We start from the raw sequence: 19,326 nt of genomic DNA on the forward strand, positions 1-19,326 counted from the left end.
CTCTCTCTCTATCACACACACTCACACACACACACACACACACACACACACACACACACACACACACACACACACACACACACACGGTATACAGTATAATAAATCCACCCAGCGCTCCACCTGGTCACTTCTCTTTAAGTCTCTGCTTGTTTTCTTGGGTTACAGCAGCTTTAATGAGGATTATTCAGCCAATCACAATGTTGTGTTCACAGATGAATCAAACTGTTGAGTTCATTCTAACATTTCTCTCCTCTACAGTCCACAGGGAGGAAACTGACTCAGAGACTTCAACAGTGAAATAATAAAATGTTGGATTAACACTCACCCTGCCTCAGTCTACAGTTTTCATCCTTCTGCTCCGTCAACTCAAACTGGATTCTGACTGAACACTTCCTCTTTCGTGGTTTCCTTTCTGTTCTCATGTTCTTACATAACATGGTCAGTGTGACTCCTCCTCTCTCCATTTACAGGAAATCTTTGACCTCAGAGTTTATCTACGAGAGTTCTACGATCAGCTTTTAAACATAATGTGTTTATAAGAATCTCTTTTAGCTTGAACAGGTTGAATTAAAATGAGTTTTGGACAAATGTTATGACATTTTTATGTTTAAATCATGTCAATAAATCAGTTTAGTTAAATACTAATGTGCTTTTATAGTTCTTTTTTCAGAATTATATGAACATCTGGAAGAAAAATTATTCTTTCTGTTGCACAATCTAAACATTTCTGAGTTGCAAGTCTTTTTCATGATCTAAACATATTAGCCAGAAATTACACATCTTCTAACTTTAACAAAAAATGTATTTTTATTTTCGTTTAACACTATAAAGTTTCGGATTCTCAGATCTATAATTTTACTAACTTAGTGGAGTATTTTTATACTTATTAATAGTATAGTTTGTTAGGCTACTGGTTGTTGTTGTTGTTGTTGCCATTCTTCTCCAGACCCTCCCGCCCAGCAGGTGGCGCTACAACACTACACCGCCAACCGCTAATAGGCACAATGAAGAAGAACAAGACCGGAAGTCAATTCAAACAACAAAGCTGGATGACGGTTAGTGACGGTTGGTGACGGTTAGTGACGGTTGGTGACGGTTAGTGACGGTTAGTGACGGTTAGTTGTCCTGGTGTTTAAACAATAAAACCCGGTGAACGCTGCTAATAAAGTTAACCGGTGATGTTACCGTGATGTGTGCACTATAACGGAGAACCGGCGCCCGTTCAGGTGAGAAACGAACCCGTTAAATGTCTTTAACTAGTTTATTTTAACTAGTTAGAGTCGTTTATATTTATATTTATGTTTATATTGACTGCTAACTGCTAGCTGTTAGCCGAGCTCACTTCCGGTCGTTGAAAGTGATGGCGGACCAAACCCCGTTCAAAAATCTGCCACTTTAGGATTGTCTTGCTTATTAACTATTAAATTAGATCTATTAAACAGAAAAAACACTGCGAGGTAAAATCTGTATTGTCTTCTGATAAATTCGGCTTGCACAATAAACACAACTAATTGTATTTGGTTTAAATATCAGCTGATAAAGTTTCACAGCGCTCTTATATTATTAACTATACATCTGGATCAACGACTACTGACACGTATTTACTATTAATGTAAGTCATGTTTCAGCTTTTAAAGATGAAGTAAAACATGGTCATAGTATCCATAAATTGTCATTTGAGTGAATGGAGTTTGCCTTGAAGCAAACGTGTTTTTTGTGGTGCTGCTATATAACATTTATCTTTTGATTTTATTTATTAATGCATCTACAAAACGCTCTGATCCAAAGTATAACACCTCCAAGTGAGAATACTTATTTCCAATGTGGTTGTCAAGATGTTAAAAGACATAAAACAATAAAAAACAAAATTACATCTGTAAAGCCTTAAAAATGCCTTTTCAAAGTTTGTTAGTAACCTGTCATCTTGCTCCATAGAAAGCTCTGATCAAACAACTAAAAACTTCTATAAAAAGGTCTCTCGTTGTTCTTCACATCTGTTTCCTATTGTGTTATATAAATATTATTGTAATGTATTTTTTCCCTTCAGGTTTTATGCTTCCTCTTTGACTTGAAACTGAAGATATGATGGACAACCTGGATTTCTCCGAAGAGGAAATTCAAGACCAACTGGCGGCTCTGGGCTACACAAACATACCAAAACACCGTCTGCGTGAATTCAAGCAAGGTTAGACTGTGACGCATGAATGAAACTAAATGTTCTGTTGATTGATGTTAAACTGAATATAGGTCAATATACCGTTGTGTGATGTGATGTCAGATCTTGATGAACTGGTTCGACGTGGAGAATGGAAAAGCCTGACCTCATCCGCTCAGAGAAACACGGCCACATCTCAGCCGAGTCCTCCTCCCTACACCAAAGAGAAAGGTCAGAGGGACAGTAATAACTGTATTTTTATAACACTTTTCTCTCAACAAGCATGCCAGCCATTGAAAGATGTTCCATTAAAGTTAGTTGTGTGTTAACTGGTGAGTTCTACGTTTTACTTCACAGTCAGTCAGCGCTGCTTTCAAGGATCCGCTGGAGGGTTTTTCTTACATGCCAGAAAAGCAGACCATGACAGACAGGTAAGCGTTAGCCACACTTTACTCTTATTTTTTCTTTAATCTGGTGTTTGATATCAGAAAAAGTAAAAAATAAAAAAGAAATCATGGGTTTGCTTGTAAACATGTAAAGTGAGATGTGTTTGTTTGTGTGTAATTGTTTGTTTTGAGATGTACAGTATGCCTTGAAGTCCTGTAGCTCTTAACGAGTGAAAGGCTTGTGGTTAATTGGCTGGTTGTTTTTATCTCAGGCTGATGTTTCCACATGTGTTCTTATTAGGGATGTTAATAATTAACCGTTTAACCGACGTTAAGAACTTTAACCGATTAACGCTATCGGTTAAAACGGTTAAAAGAAATATTAATAATTAATGAAAAAGCTGAGAAAAACTCTTAAACTTTCTTTAAGGAGAAAAGCTGGTCCACCTTAAGAGAGTCTGAGCCGGCGTTACAAGATACAGGAAGTCGGCTTCGGTCTCCGGCTCGCTTGAGCGGAGGAGTTGTAGCCCTCGTAGCATTTATCCACCGACAGATAAACTGTACACACACTGTCTGCTATACCTACGTTCACAGCTAGAACGCCACCGACAAACCCACACTGCCCGCCGCCACACACACACGGTCTGTCGTACATTCACAAAAGTTACGCCGCTTTTGACAGAGCGGCGGCGAGCACGAAGCTACCAGCAGAGCTACAGCTGTTAACGTAGCACAAACACACACACTGTTTGTTGAACACTCGCTATCGTTAATCCGGACAGACACACAGCTGACAACCTGCTAAACTAAACTAAATGTGTGGTGGAGACTTTTACTGGGAAAGTGGCTGCATGTCCGCGACACTACACGCAGCATCGTAGCTGCTAAGTTAACGCTCCCGGACGCTGAACTGGAGACTCAGTTGTCTGTTGTCTTCATACACTGCAGCTGGAGCACCGCTGCATGAAACGCACTAATCTTGTCGGTTAACGGTTAATAATCAGTTAACAAGGGTCGATTATCGGTTACATTTTTTAAAAAATTATTATCCCTATTTCTTATTTAAATGTATTTTACTGTGATGTCTGGTCTTGATGCAGCGATTTCTCTTCCTCCAAGACATTTTTTTTCCCATAGGAGACAATTAACAAAAACCTTAACATCAGGTTTTAGAGTCAGTCCCTCAGAAACGAGAGCGAGGGCTTCTTTGTACAGTTCGCTGTTTTGTGTTGGCATTCAGCTTCATCATCCAGACCACTCCATCTGCAGAGATTGAGTTTAAATCTAAGTCTTTTAGTAATGATCTGAAAAACTCTATTTAAAAATGTACCATTTATTTAGAAGTCATTTTAGAGTCTTTAATCTGAAACATTTCATTCTCACATTAAAGATCTTTCAGAATACGTTTCCTCTCATTCGTCTCCTGAAGAAGAAACACTCGTATACTCCTGTAATATTCCTATCGGGGCTTAAATCATGTCTGTGGTGCTCAGTGAGGTTTTTGTAAAGAGCTCATTGTACTTTATATTGTTTCATTTCATATGTTTATATCTTAACTACATGTGAATATGTTGTAAAATGCAGATAGTAGTTAAAGACCCACCTGTGAAACCGGATTATTATGTAAAGTTTGGTGCCTTGTCATTCAAGGGGAGGTTTGTTTTATTGACAAGACTAAAACTTTTAGCTTATTCAAACAATCCATCCAATACTTTCAGCAGTGTCAAGCACATGTGATTATTTTTTATGTATTTGATTCAACAACACAGGCGACCACCTGTCAGAGCAGAGAGTGTGGACGGCCGCAGGGAGGCTTCGACTCGTACGCTCGACACTCGGTGGCTCTGAATCTCCGGCTGCCTCCAGGCGCTCCCAGCAGGCTGCAGGTGGTGGAGGTGGAGCCGGATCCTGACGACACCCTCCACCCGCCGCTCAGTGACGGCTACACATCCACTCCTGACTCCCAGCGGGAACGCTTCATCAAGAGAAAAGTCCTGAGGTAACTCTAACAAGACTCATGGGGTCTGTGTCTGTTTGTTTGTTTGTTCAAGTTTCAAGTTAGATTTTATTTGTTATTCCATTTATGAAAAATAGAGATGAATGAAATATAATTTCTCTCCGGACTGGTTCATAAAACCAACAAAACATCATCACAATATCTAAAGAACAATCTGTGTCCAATAAATGACATAAAGACAACTGCAACAGATTCTTAATATTGGTAATCTCTCAAATTTCCAGTCAATTAATTGTCAATAAAATGTCAATAATAATCAAAAGCAGAACCAAAAGAAATTCAAAGGTATTCAGTTTAGTGTTTAGTGATAGACAACAGTGAAGTAATATTGAAAATTAGATTTGTATTTTTATTTGACAACATTAATAATTGACCCATGTTGTCGTTCATTTTCAGATTGAATAATTAATGAATCATTTCAACAGTGTTAAACAGAAACCATGAATGTGTGATACGTTGAATAAAGACACAGATTTAAAGTAGATTTAAATTGAAAACTTAAATATTCACTGGTTTTAATTCATCATGAAGTGACTCACCACGTGAGAATAACAATTCTAAATCTGCTGTAACTGCTTCAACTGGAGCTTTGTGCTTCCTAAATATATCAGTTTTGCTGGAAATGTGACAATAATGTATTTTTTTTCCACCTACAGGAAACATAAAGGACAATCACTGGTCTGTGATGAATCAGTCTACAGTGAAGACTCAGGTAATCTACATTTAACTATAATCTGTTGTGACAATCTGATGGGTTTGTTCTATTATAATAATAATAATAATAATAATAAAAATAATAATCTTTATTTACAAATTACTTTCCACGTATTGATAAGTGGTCTATAAATTATATTAATATATAATAATTATTATTTTTAATTTCAGTTATTTATTTATTGACCTGGATGTCATTCCAGCAAATTAACATCAACAATTTATAAAATCGTAAAAATAATTATCAAACGGATAACTTTTAGGTAACAAAAGACTGAGCCAGCATAAAATAGGTAAAACCAATCGTTCCAGTAGAATAAAATAGAGTCAATTAAAAATCAATTAAAGTAAATAAGTTAAAATCAGTAAAAGCTCCCCGATAAAAAAATATGAGAGAGCCACCATTTAAAATCCTTCAAAATAATGTTATAAAAATAAGTCGGTGATAACGGTTATTTTAATCGCCAACTATTTCAGAGGATTTTGCTGAAAATATACAGGATATTATATGCATTTTTTAATCACAAAGTAATGCCTTTCACAAAATGCTTCACATCAAAAGCTCACTTCAGATCTTTAGAAGAAATTCTTTTAGCAGCAAACCACATAAAAACAAAATAAATCATAATGAAAAGTCAAACAAACTGAATACTGAGGTGTCCTGGTGGTACAGAGATGTAATCCCGTTGGTCGCCAGCAGTCTGAGCTGTCTCAGCGTTGAGAAGAGGCCCAGCAGAAGAAGAAGAAGAAGCTCCTGGATATATCAGCTTAATCCTCTTAGCTCCTCCATTAAGCCCTCCGCCTCCACAGATCACAACACCTCAGCAGCAGTGCAAGTCGAGCCAACACGTACAAAATGAACGGCACTCAGTGGGACGATGACAAGACTTCTCTCAACTCCTCTTTTTGGTCTGATGGAGAGCGACAGGAAGATGAGGAGGAGAAAGTAGAGATTGAGCGAGTGATTGGCGAGGAAGACTTCAAACCTGTTGATGATGCAGAAGACTCTTACCCGCAGGCTTCAGAGGAGGAAGAGGAGGTGGAGATCGGCAAGGAAGAGTCCAAACCTGTTGGCGATACAGATGAGTCTTACCCGCAGGCTTCAGAGGAGGAAGAGGAGGTGGAGATCGGCAAGGAAGAGTCCAAACCTGTTGGCGATACAGAGGACTCTTACCCAGAGGAGGAAGAGGAGGAGATTGGGCAAATGATAGGCGAGGAAGACGCCAAATCCATGGACGATGCCGAGGACTCTTACCAGGACGCTTCAGACGAGGAGACTGGCGAGGAAGACTCCAAACCTTTAGAAGATTCAGAGGACTCTTACCAGGAGGCTTCGGAGGATGAAGAGGAGGAGATTGAGCGAGTAAGCAGCGAGGAAGACGCCAAACCTGTGGACTATTCAGAGGACTCTTATCAGGAGGCTTCAGAGGTGGAAGAGGAGAAAGTGGAGATTGAGCGAGTGAACAGCGAGGAAGAGTCCAAACCTGGGGCCGATTCAGAGCACTTTTACCCGGAGGCTTCGGAGGAGGAGGAGGAGGAGGATGAGATCGGCGATGAAGACTCCAAACCTGTGGATGATTCAGAGGACTCTTACCAGGAGGCTTCAGAGGAGGAAGAGGAGGAGATTGGGCATGTGATTGACGAGGAATACTCCAAACCTGTTGGCAATGCAGAAGACTCTTACCAGGAGGCTTCAGAGGAGGAGGAGGAGATCGATGAAGAAGAGTCGAAATCTGTTGGCGATGTAGAAAACTCTTACCAGGAGGATTCATCAGAGAAGGAGGAGGTGGAGATCGGCGATGAAGACTCCAAACCTGTGGATGATTCAGAGGACGCTTACCAGGAGGCTTCAGAGGAGGAGGAGGAGGAGGTGGAGATCGATGAAGAAGAGTCCAAATCTGTTGGCGATGTAGAAAACTCTTATAAGGAGGCGTCCGAAGAGGAAAAGCCTGAACAAAACAACCAGATCAACATCAGCGATGAAGACGATGAAGAGTGCCGTAGCAGCAGTTCTGATAGTCCAGCTCCGAGTCTGATGACGTCTGGCTACGGCACCTACCGACCAGAGGAGCAGGAGGGAGGAGACTACAGAGACGACCACACCATCACGGAGTTCGATCAAGACAGTCGGGGAGATCTGTCCGAGATGAGAGACGACGAAGAGGACGATCGCTCGCTGTGCAGCTTTGGCGGGTTTGACTTTGAACTCACAGAGTCACGCTACATCGAGACTCGACCACTGAGCGCGTTGGCGGACGCCGAGCCTGAAGCTGATGTGCAAAAAGAGGTGGACATCACAGACATGAAACCAGAAGAAGATAAAGTCCAGGCCGAAAACAAATGGGATGTGACACAGTTTGAAGATGGGAGTGATCATGAAGAGGAAAAGCAAAATGAGAGGCTAGAAGAAGAGGCGCAACACCTCAAAGAAGAGAAAGAGGAGGAGTCAGAGGATAGAGACGAGTCTTCAAGCAACAAAGACATCAAGTTTATCGACTCCAAAGTGGATTTCAGTGGGATGACGTTCAACAAGATGTGTGAGGAATGGGAAGGAAACCTCAGACAGAAGAAGGGTAAATGGTTCCGTCTCCATCTGTCTGTTTTCTAAACTGTACCTTGAAACAGTGTCAAGATCAGGTTGTTAAAAGGCTCAAATTTGAGGGATTATTTCTTAATCTTAAATCAAATCTCAAAAGATACTTCCTTAGTATGCCATAAAAATGTACAAAAGTCATATAGTATGTCATACAAATGACAATAAAGAAAAATCATAGTCAAAATTTTTCAAAGTTTGAAAATGTAAGAAGTATGAAACAATGTACAGTATACTATGTCCAAAAAAACTGAATAGAGAATAAATCCGTTCTGTTCTCTGGTTGTTGTGATGGTAAAAGTGAAGTTATTCCCCACTAACTTCCTGATAATCTCACTGAATGTTCTGGATGTTGTTTGTTTGTAGACTCAGCGAGTTGTCTGGAGGAACGGCTGGCTGACCTCCAGTTATCCTCGCCGGCTCGGCGCGAATTAGAGACGGGGAACGAAGACGTCTCCAGTCAGAGTGACACCCAGAGCTCCGACACAGAGGGAGTCTCCTTCAGCGCCTTTGAATCTTATCTAAGAGGCATGGTGGGTAATGTAGTCTCCCAGAATGTGGTGGCAGACAAGTTTCCACTGACGGTGTCTGATTAAAATCACTTTACTGTTGTTTCACTTTGGACAGACTCGATCTCAAAGTGACGGTGACCTCAGGCCCAAACCCAAATCCTGTAAGTCAACACAAACCCAATGTACAAGTTCATATTACTGTTTATATGACCCTAATTTATAATTTATAAAAAATAAATATGTTTCAGTCATCCGACCAGTCAGGAGTCAGCAAACCATTAAGAAGACGGACCCAGTAGCCAAGTAAGTTATAAACTCGTACCCCTGATAAAATAAGGAGTGCACAGACATGACTGAAGAAAACATTTCTACTCCCATCAGATTCACGTCGGTCTGATACTTGACTCGTAGTTTTCTCGTCTCTGCAGGTATTTCCGGTACAAGCAGCTCTGGGAAATGTTTAAACTTCCAGGAGAGACGGACAGGAGAGCTCTCCGCTGGGAAATCAAGGTATGAAAATACATCTTCAACAGAAAAACTAAACTTGTATAAAGTGTACAAATATTTACTTTCGAGCTCCTCCCCTCCCCCCAACGGTGTCGGGTGCACAAGTCTCCACACTAAAATATTGCCCCTCTGGTTCATCATGAAATTCATCTGCTTCTCTACGATCTGCTTGTCTAAGTCCGCTTTCTGTAACTCGTGGCTTTAGTTGTTGGTAGAGATGCACCGATACCCGTATCGGGTCCGATACCGTGCTCATGTACTTGTACCCGCAAAACGGCTCCGATACCACTTTATGGCAGCGTGACGTTAACGTCACCATCTTTCAGGTCCTATCGCACTCGCTTACGCTCCACCTCCCCGTTGGTGCGGGCGAGACGGGCCGGTGCTGCGCCCGACCCCACGGAGCCGGGATCCCACCTCACACCGGCCCTCACTTTCATTGCACCACGGGGTTTTGCTGTCACCCTCTGACTCACGCGTGCATTAGACTCCTTGATCTGTGTTTCAAGACGGGTCGGGTGGGTTGCAGACATCGCCGCAGACCCCTGGAGCCTTTTACATGGGCCGAGCCCCGATCTGGGAACACGACGCGGTCGGGGCGCGCTGAGGACAGTCCACCCCGGTGACACTTTGTCCACGGCCCCGGGAAGCACCTTCCCCCCCCCCCCCGAGCCTCTCCAAGCCGACCTAGAGCCGGTGGCGGCGCACCGCCTCGTATGCGGGACTCCCCAGTCTGCCGTGTGTTGCTCACACCCTCCAGCTGGCTGTTAACGAGGGTCTTTAGGCACAGAGAAGTACTCGTAATCAGTGAATGTAAGTACTTGTACTCGGTCTGAAAAAAGTGGTATCGGTGCATCCCTAGTTGTTGGAAAAGCTCTGTATGGTATCTGAATACTTCTTCCACCACTGATGACGATGAGAAGTGTTTTTGTACGTCTCACTTAACAAATGTTATTTTTGTTTTCAGGAGCGACTTGCATTCCAACCTCCACCGGTGAGTATCTTCCCAAACATTCTCCATAACGCTGCACTAGTCAACATGTTCCGTGCTACAGTCAGTTTTATATCACAAGTTACAAGTTCATTATTTACTGTTCCACACATTATGACTGCTTGACATTGAAGCTTTAAAGCTAAACAATTGTGTCGTTTCTCACCACTAACATTTTCTGATGTGGCTTTAAAACCAGTGAGATATGGGCACGTATTAGACTGCAGATCTGAAGATTATCTTCTCACTATCTTTATTGTTTTAATGTGGATAGAACGGCAGGTAGTGTACCGGCATTCTGTCCACATTGACGGTCAAAAACTGAAAAAGTAGACGACTCAAAAACGCTGATGTAAACTTTTGAAATGTGATTAACTAGTACTTCCACTTCCCTGCAGAAACAGACTCTGTTACCTTAATGTGCTGCCGTGGAGCTGATCACAGCACAGGAATCTTTGCAACGACTGCGCCAATATAAAACATTATTATTTGATCGTATCAGTTCTGCAGCCAAAGAATTACCCGTTTCAGAACCGATAATAAAAGATGTGTCAACATCACCTGGTGCTGTGATCAGCTGTGTTTACAGACAACGTCATCAGTGGTGTGTTTGTAATAAGCGTCCGTCCCTCCAGCCTCAGCTCATACCTTTTTCTTTTAGCCTCTTAGCGCAGACACACAAGATATTTAGTGTTGAGTCTTGTTTTGTTGTGTGTTGCAGCCTAAACCTCGGAGGGTTTACGTGCCCAACACCTACATCGTGCCAACAGAGAAGAAGCGCTCGGCCCTCCGTTGGGAGATCAGGAACGATTTGGCCAACCGCCTCCTTCCGTACAAATACAGTTATTGATGTTAGGCCTTTTAGGGTGTTTTTAATACAATGCATTGTTCTTTTTTTATATTTGGCATTATTTATTGATGTTTTTTTTGTTACACAAAGAAAAGTGAATATATTACAGGTGATTTCATGTTTTCTATGGGAAGTCGGAGTAGGGCAGTTTAAATGGGTACAGAGGGGTGTAGCGCTGGTCGTGCCAGAGCAGCTTGTCCTCCAGAAACTTGACCGTTTCCAGAGTGAGGACGACGGCTTCATGTTTCAGCATGCTGTGGACGTTCAGACCTGACGTAAAGACAAGAAAAACATCTGCTACTGACCGGTTCTGTTCACTTCCACAGACTAAAAGACTGAAATGTTGATGCATTTTGAAGTTTTAAATAATGGTGTCATGTTAAAGGGACAGTGTGTAGATTTTGGTGGCATCTAGTGGTGTGGTTGCAGAATGCAACCGAGTAACTGAGACTGCGGTAACGTGAGCCTCAGAGTGCAAAACCGTGGTAACACCATACTTTATAGATAAGGAAGTCAGACGGCAGCTGGCGGTACCACGGTTTTGCACTCTGCGGTTCAAGTTACCGCAGTTTCACAAGTGTGTCGGAGAACTACGGTGGCCTTAAATGTAAAAACGTTAAAAGCTAGAGCCAGAGTTTGTGCTTCTGTAGAAACATGGCGGACTCCGAAGAGGACCCGCTCCCTATGTAGATCTAAACGGCTCATTCTACGCTAACAGTGATTCTTAGTTATGAATCTAATATAATCCATTTCTAGCTATACTGTCCTACCCTGAGATGTTACACACTGTTCCTTTAAAATGGTTTGTTGAGGAGTTCCACTATGTGATGATGAAAAACTATCATTCATGTCCGAGGGACTTGATTTGTATGTAAGGATTTTTAATTAAACTGATGTCCTACTTGTTTTGTTCCCTAACTGGTGCGTTGCGTCACCTTCTCGATAGAGAAGTGCTAACTTACCAATTGCTGGAATAATGTTCACTGTCTTCAAACTGGCTGTTGCCTGAAGGATGTTTTCAGGAAACTCTTCACCTCTGAAAGGAACGAGAACAACGTCAGCAGTGATGGAACCGCAGTAGTAAAAGGTTGATTTAAAGCTGGTGATACTCACACGTCGACTATTAACACCGACTCCCCCCAGTGTTTGTGTCTGAGGAGGTCCAGCAGGTACTGAGGGTCGGGTGAGGGGATATTCAGAGAGTCCACGATGTGAAGGTAGTCCTGCAAAAGATATATCATATTCAGTTAAACATAGAGTCAACACTTCAGTCAAACAAACTACAATTACTCCTGCAAAAATATTTTGGTGAAATGTTTCGACATAGTGTCGAAAAAGGTCATAGTATAATATGTCACAAATTAAGTATTTTTTAACATAAAGTCATAGTGTAGCATGTCATTAAGTCCTCATATAGTATGCCATAAATACAGTAAGTCAATAAGGACTTTGTTTGTTCTCAACATTGAGTGAACAGGTTTGAGTTACCTGAGCCATCTTGGAGCTCAGAGCCACTTTGAGTCCTTTCACTCGGACCTTCATGGGTAACATGTAGAAGTAGCTGGTCGGCCCTCTGGGTCCTTTAGCCACTCCACCTGAGAGAAACACATCACCTGTCAGACTCATTCTCAACCTGACGATCAACAACATGTAGTTTCTAATGATCATACTACTGAGGTGACAGCAATCAGGCTTTTGTTTCTTCCAGGGAACTGTTTGGAAGTTCTGTATATTAATATATATTAATATTACTTTCCACAATCATTGAGTATTTTAATCAACTTCAGTCCGGATCATAGCTACCAAATATTCATCCATTTTCAGAAGTTTAACCCTTTAAATACTAGTTTACATAATGCCACTGTTGTTTTTTATGAAACAAACAAAAAATGAATTATCTTCTGGATACTAAATGTTAACGGGGATTTGTTTTCACAGTCTGGGATATATCTATCATTAGCAACAGCACTGATTGATGCAATGAGCAGCAGTAACTCTAATCAGGGCTCCAGACTAACTTTTTACATTGGTTTCACTGGTACGCCTAACTTTTTAATTTAGGCAACATAATTATATTAGAATTAGCACATCATTTAGGTGCACCCAAAGGTTTTCACCACACGTTTTGGCGCCGCAATAATTCATTTTAAGCGTTTTGCCAGTTCCCACAGGTAGAGAAAGTAGAGAACCAGAAATTTAGCAGTCGAAACCAAAACCAGCAAAAATCCTGCGATTCTCGACCAAAACGGTAAAAAAAACGGTAAAAAAAAATAAAAGTAAAACAATAAATCTGACGTACTTCAACATCTACTCCTTTATTACTGTTAGCATGCTGTGTTTGTTAGGAAGTGAAACAGGTCAGAATTCTCTCTCTACTATCTGTTTTATATTGATGTGAAAACAACATTTTACAGAATGACATCTGAACACATCATGATAACGTTAGAATTTACTGAATACAACCTGAACGCTTCATAATGGAAGTCAATGGCTCCTCCCGAGAACTCGCTCTTGTCCTGCCGATTTCAACTCAGATTTGTTGTTCCCGATGGGGATGCACCGATACCAATACCAGTATCGAGTATCGGGTCCGATACTTTTGGGTCCTATCGCTCGCGCTCCACCTCCACCGCGCGCGCCGGCCCTCACTTTCATTGCACCACGGGGTTTTGCTTGCACCCTCTGACTCGCGTGTGCGTTAGACTCCTTGGTCCGTGTTTCAAGACGGGTCAGGTGGGTTGCAGACATCGACGCAGACCCCTGGAGCCTTTTACGTGGGCCGGGCCCCGATCTGGCGGCACAACACGGTTGGGGCGCACTGAGGACAGTCCACCACGATGACACTTTGTCCACAGCCCCGGGAAGCACCTTCTGATTATGACATTAATATTGATTATTATATTAATAGAACGCATGATTTGATGCTGTAATGGGATCAGAAATAGTGTTTTTAATGAGTTTATTATAGACTTGACGTAAATGTAATGAAATGTTTGCCATAAGCATCAAAACAGCCCAAATGACTGCAATGACGTGAAGTAGTTGTGGAACCACTGGTATAGAACAACCCTCCATGAAAACGTTGGGTCTCTCTGACTGGACCGGCAAATCAACGGAGCTAAAGTTCTGAGAGGAAATAACACAAAGCTGAAGGTATTTTAAAAACCTAAAAGATTTGAGAAACTATTCAGGTCTGCAACCCAACGAGCGCTCGCCGCTCCGCCGCCGATGTAGCGGACGAATAGAAGAACCAGAAACAGTCACCTCCTTTCCATATCGGGGATCTGATGCTTCCGTGGCGAGCTCGTCCACTTCCTTTCTGTTTCCATGGTTTCCTGCCTCCACCGCTGACCTCTGACCTGACCTTTGTGTTGGCATGGCTCTGAGAGATCAAAACAACTATTAGTGACGTGAATAAAAAAAAGAATGTGGTAATAATATATTATTGATAGTGAAACTATCCTTTTATCAAATATACTTAATCTAAATAATTATATTTATAATAATGAATAAATATAAAATAAATATAGAAATATAAGATACATTCAAAGTAATGATTGAAATAATAAATAAAAATGATAAGAAAATAAAAAAACATGTAAAAGAAATGCATATATATATATATATATTATAAATAATAAACACATATCTAGTGCTCATACACGTTTATAAATCTGAATGCGTCAGTATTGATAATGGTTTGAAGAAATATTGATATTGATTTTAATTGTAAAAATTTGCAAGAAGCAAAAGAAAACTTATTAACAATAATAATAATAATAAATGCATATGTATACATCCATCCCTATTAAGATAGTAAATGCTATTTTTTCTGTTTATTGAGTAGAAGCTGTGTGATCTGTAAACATTAACGAGTGAATCAGGAACTCACAATTCTTTTATAGTTTCTCTGCCACGTTTCCACCTCGTAGAGGACATCGAGCCTGAGAGGAGAGAGGACGGATTAACTCTTTAGTGGCTGGATCTAAAGGCTCAGTATGAGCAGGAAGAACTAACAACACTCTCCTGATGAACGGGGACCGACGGCGGATCTCAACTTTTACCTCGGAGGCACCGCGAAGACGTCCGGGTGGAGCTGAGCCAAACCCAGCGGCTCGCCGTCCCGCCTCTCCAGAGTGTCCACCCACGTCCGGACGGGACTCAGGTGAGCGGGAAGGACGGCGTCACACCTCCTGAGGAGAGGCAGCGAGGAGTCTGCAGGAGGAGGAGGACGCTCTGCGGGAGGAGACACAGTCAGCAGTCAGTGGAGGACGTCTTCAACATAATGAACGAAGACAGTCAATATTAATAACAGCAGAATATCTGAGCAGAGAAATCACTAGAGAGCAGCGTGGAAGACTTTTACTTCAGTTTGAGTGTGACTCGGAGATGGGAGTGAAATGTGTGTGTGTGTTGTGTCTTATTATGTGTGTATCTGTGTGTGTCTGTTGTACCAGTGATGGCTCAGAAAGTGATGGAATTAGGGCTGTCGCGATATACCAGTACCGACGATAACCGTGATAGTTAAAAATTAAATAGTGAAATCATGTTTATAATTCTCTAAATGTCCCGTAGGTCTGAAGGAGAGTGTGGATGGAAGTTTATAACACACGTATTAGAACCCGCCAATCGCCAAATGTGGGTAAATTGTTGGCAGTGGCGGGTAAATTCGTCAGACCATCGGCCACTCTGGCAGACAAGGAAAACGTTAGAGATGGGGATAGAGAAGCGGTTCCTAGTTGTTACCTCTGTGACTACTACTTCCTCTTATCGATGCTCTCCGATAGTTACACAGTTGAAGATGTTATGCCCTGTTTAACTTCCAAACACTAAGCAGCTTATGATACATAATTAAAACTACTAATGCAAAACAATTTATATATTTTAGCAAATATTTAAATATTCTCATAAAGTTATGACTTTATTCTCGTAATATTCTGACTTTATTCTGTAAATATAAATATTTAAAAATACAATAATTTATTTCCTAATCATTTGAATTGTGTTTTTATGCAAATAGCCAATATAGATGAGGATAACGAAGTACAGTACAGTAGAGTACGGTACCCTCCCGCCCCAGAAGCTACGGTGTAATTCAAACACTGTAATTTAACGTGCATGTAATGTTTTTTATGTAAAATATATCAAACAACTTTATTCCTTCATTTAGCGCAGAGATTTCTAAAGTGGCAGATAAAAACAATACTGACCTGCAACAGTGGCAGGAAGTGAAGAAAGTTCATTTCAGACTCTGAACATACTGTATGACCATATAGTGTAAATGATCCAGCGATGTTTAGGTTGTAGCGGTGAGTTTTAAAGTTAGCAACCAACCATGTCATACTATAAACCTTTACTTGTCATGAAGGAGGTTAAATAACGCTCTGAACTTACGCTTGTCCATGTTCAAAGGGGTCCCTTGACCTCTGACCTCCAGATCAGTGAATGTAAATGGGTTCTATGGGTACCCACGAGTCTCCCCTTTACAGACATGCCCACTTTATGATCATCACATGCAGTTTGGGGCAAGTCATAGTCAAGTCAGCACACTGACACACTGACAGCTGTTGTTGCCTGTTGGGCTGCAGTTTGCCATGTTATGATTGGAGTATATTGTTTTATGCTAATTTCAGTTTCAGAACAGATAGAAAATGTGTGATTAATTGTGATTAATCACGATTAACTATGGACCATCATAATCAATCATAAGGAGAGTTTCATTATGATATAAATTCTGAACGCGGACAGAAACTCGTCTGGAAATAAAACATAATATTTGATGAAGATCCTGAATATTTGGTGTGAAATATCAGGTAACACTACTTCATCAGCGTAACCACGACGACAGCAACACACAAGTTTAATCATTGAATCCTTATTGACAGACAGTCTGACTTACTTAATCTGGAAGGATCCACCAGGTTGGTCGGCAGCAGTAAGTTGGGAGGCAGAGCGCTCTCGCTGGAGAAGGACGAGGCGAACTGAGGAGGAAACCACAGCGACCAGTAACAGCTGATATTTATATCTGTTAACATTCAGCAGGAACTACAGGTGGCACGTTTCTAGTGGTTTAATCACACAGTTATGATGAGAGCTCATGTCGGTCAGCGCTGCACTCTGAATGAATAGTTAAGACACAAATACTCTGTCTGATAGTATAAACTGTATTTTATACACAAGCTGTTAAAACAGCTCATCCGGAGCATTGAGTTACCGCAGCCGAGAGTCACAATATTCCATTTACATAAAAATGAAACTGAATTTTTTTTATTTTATTGCATAAATGACTTCAGCACTGAAACAATCACCTGATAATAAAGTTAAAAGAAAACTAATCAACAGCTGTTTGGTTTTAAGAGATTTGGTTCATTTGTCCTCGGTGAGGATTTGCTCCTTTTCTGTTTCACTATAAATGGAATATTTAAAGAATTTGAGGACGTCTCCTTCATCTGGAGGACATCTTTCAAAACTTTGTAATATTTTATTGACAATTTTATTTTTTTTAGCACTAAACTGTAATTGTATATCACTGCAGTCCAGCGGTCAGCAACCTTTACTGTCTGAAGAGACATTTTAGGCACAAAAACAAATCTGTCTGGAGCCGCTAAACATGAGATCACTGTGATGAAGGAAACAGTTTATAGTCTCAGTATATAGAATATCAGTCTAATGCAGTGAGGGCCAGAGAGACTATGGACTACGCAGGATTAGGGCCACACTGAGGGAAAACACATCTGAGATTTACACAATAAAGTCACAATATGACGAGAATAAATAAAATAATATGTAAGATGACTTTATAATATTCTGACTTTATTGTGTAAAGCTCAGATTTAACCCTTTGTGGGTTAAATCTGTTTGTTATGTGAATAATGCATCTGAATGATAGTTCATCTGTTTGAACAGGTTCTGAAGGAGAAGAGGAGAACACTGATATAACATCTGCTGCTGTGTGTTTGAGCCGTTAACCGTTAGACTCACCCGTTAACCGTTAGACTCACCCGTTAACCGTTAAACTCACCCGTTAACCGTTAGACTCACCCGTTAACCGTTAGACTCACCCGTTAACCGTTAAACTCACCCGTTAACCGTTAAACTCACCCGTTAACCGTTAGACTCACCCGTTTAGCGGCTCCTCTGCAGCAAACCAGCAGAGCACAACGAAGCATGTCGGATCTGTTGTCTTCTACAGTCACACAAACACACTTAAAACATGTTAATCCGGTTAAATCCCGTCAGATTCACGTTGTAAACGCTCTAACCGGACTCACCGGACGCACCGGACGCACGCTGCTGAGAGGTCGTGCTGGCTCTCTTCCGGTGTGCTGTGTTGGCGCGTCTTGATGACGTGACAGAGCGGCGACACCTAGCGGCTGGAGGCGGAAGTTAAGATGCCCACTCTTCATGAAACACCAGGGGCCTCAGGTATAAAACACCTGGAGCCTCAGGTATAAAACACCTGGAGCCTCAGGTATAGAACACCTGGAGCCTCAGGTATAAAACACCTGGAGCCTCAGGTATAAAACACCTGGAGCCTCAGGTATAGAACACCTGGAGCCTCAGGTATAGAACACCTGGAGCCTCAGGTATGAAACACCTGGAGCCTCAGGTATAAAACACCTGGAGCCTCAGGTATGAAACACCTGGAGCCTCAGGTATAAAACACCTGGAGCCTCAGGTATAAAACACCTGGAGCCTCAGGTATAAAACACCTGGAGCCTCAGGTATGAAACACCTGGAGCCTCAGGTATAAAACACCTGGAGCCTCAGGTATGAAACACCTGGAGCCTCAGGTATAAAACACCCGGAGCCTCAGGTATGAAACACCTGGAGCCTCAGGTATAAAACACCTGGAGCCTCAGGTATAGAACACCTGGAGCCTCAGGTATAAAACACCTGGAGCCTCAGGTATAGAACACCTGGAGCCTCAGGTATGAAACACCTGGAGCCTCAGGTATAAAACACCTGGAGCCTCAGGTATGAAACACCTGGAGCCTCAGGTATAAAACACCCGGAGCCTCAGGTATGAAACACCTGGAGCCTCAGGTATAAAACACCCGGAGCCTCAGGTATAAAACACCCGGAGCCTCAGGTATGAAACACCCGGAGCCTCAGGTATAAAACACCTGGAGCCTCAGGTATGAAACACCTGGAGCCTCAGGTATGAAACACCTGGAGCCTCAGGTATGAAACACCTGGAGCCTCAGGTATAAAACACCTGGAGCCTCAGGTATGAAACACCTGGAGCCTCAGGTATAGAAGACTGCGCAGCTTTCACACTGGAAGATGGAGTACTCACGAAATTGGAAAAGTACGTACGCACAGAAATGTTCACATGTATGAAACCGTGCGTACGCCTGTTCCTAACCTTTCCTTTATACATCCCAGTCAACGTGAAATTGAGCGCAGCTGCACGTGCAGCTTGGTCCGCCTCGTCTCCTCTCATTAATAACTGTGCAAATGACTATAAACACGCTCCATGCTGTCACCTATTGTCCAGATAACGACGGCAGATCACGCTGGAAAAGGAACAAAAAAGAAGAATTTCACAGAGTGTGAAATTGAAGTGTTTGTTTCTGAGGTGGAAGCTAGAAAACATAT

General features: G+C 41.7%; 3 protein-coding genes across 4 annotated transcripts in view; 1 reads left to right on the plus strand and 2 right to left on the minus strand.

Moving 5' to 3' along the window:
* The window catches only part of LOC119484981 (NACHT, LRR and PYD domains-containing protein 12-like), a 956,516-nt gene that overhangs the window by 145,042 nt on the left and 792,148 nt on the right, over nt 1–19,326 (minus strand). The gene's annotated exons all lie outside the window — the stretch shown is intronic.
* si:dkey-23f9.4 (hydrolethalus syndrome protein 1) lies at nt 989–11,643 on the plus strand. Of its 2 annotated transcripts, none has more exons than XM_037764288.1 (12): nt 989–1,065; nt 2,048–2,185; nt 2,279–2,386; nt 2,513–2,586; nt 4,311–4,540; nt 5,215–5,270; nt 8,232–8,398; nt 8,493–8,538; nt 8,626–8,680; nt 8,806–8,887; nt 9,852–9,878; nt 10,597–11,643. In XM_037764288.1, exons 2-12 carry the CDS (start codon nt 2,083–2,085, stop codon nt 10,723–10,725), a joined length of 1,077 nt encoding a protein of 358 aa, XP_037620216.1. In that variant the 5' UTR covers nt 989–1,065; nt 2,048–2,082; the 3' UTR covers nt 10,726–11,643. The 2 variants fall into 2 exon arrangements, with proteins under 2 accessions (XP_037620216.1, XP_037620215.1); XM_037764287.1 differs by lacking the exon at nt 989–1,065 and adding an exon at nt 1,072–1,226.
* On the minus strand, nt 10,761–18,056 carry mrpl4 (mitochondrial ribosomal protein L4). The gene is made up of 9 exons (XM_037764296.1): nt 17,847–18,056; nt 16,625–16,706; nt 14,790–14,961; nt 14,618–14,669; nt 13,990–14,107; nt 12,214–12,320; nt 11,839–11,948; nt 11,688–11,761; nt 10,761–10,995 (listed from the first exon to the last, which is right to left on the minus strand). Exons 1-9 carry the CDS (start codon nt 17,892–17,894, stop codon nt 10,850–10,852), a joined length of 909 nt encoding a protein of 302 aa, XP_037620224.1. The 5' UTR covers nt 17,895–18,056; the 3' UTR covers nt 10,761–10,849.

This window comes from Sebastes umbrosus, chromosome 3, assembly GCF_015220745.1.
Source record: "Sebastes umbrosus isolate fSebUmb1 chromosome 3, fSebUmb1.pri, whole genome shotgun sequence".
Taxonomy (NCBI): domain Eukaryota; kingdom Metazoa; phylum Chordata; class Actinopteri; order Perciformes; family Sebastidae; genus Sebastes; species Sebastes umbrosus.

Bases quoted from the DNA above. Each gene is read 5' to 3' on its own strand.
- si:dkey-23f9.4 (XM_037764288.1), top strand. From the start codon at position 2,083: ATGATGGACAACCTGGATTTCTCCGAAGAGGAAATTCAAGACCAACTG. The intron at 5,271-8,231 runs GTAATCTACATT...GTTTGTTTGTAG, and splicing joins AGTCTACAGTGAAGACTCAG to ACTCAGCGAGTTGTCTGGAG. The intron at 9,879-10,596 runs GTGAGTATCTTC...TGTGTGTTGCAG, and splicing joins TTGCATTCCAACCTCCACCG to CCTAAACCTCGGAGGGTTTA.
- mrpl4 (XM_037764296.1), bottom strand. From the start codon at position 17,894: ATGCTTCGTTGTGCTCTGCTGGTTTGCTGCAGAGGAGCCGCTAAACGG. The intron at 14,670-14,789 runs GTAAAAGTTGAG...CTCTCCTCTCAG, and splicing joins GTCTTCGCGGTGCCTCCGAG to GCTCGATGTCCTCTACGAGG. The intron at 12,321-13,989 runs GTGACTGTTTCT...TGTTTCTCTCAG, and splicing joins ATCCCCGATATGGAAAGGAG to GTGGAGTGGCTAAAGGACCC.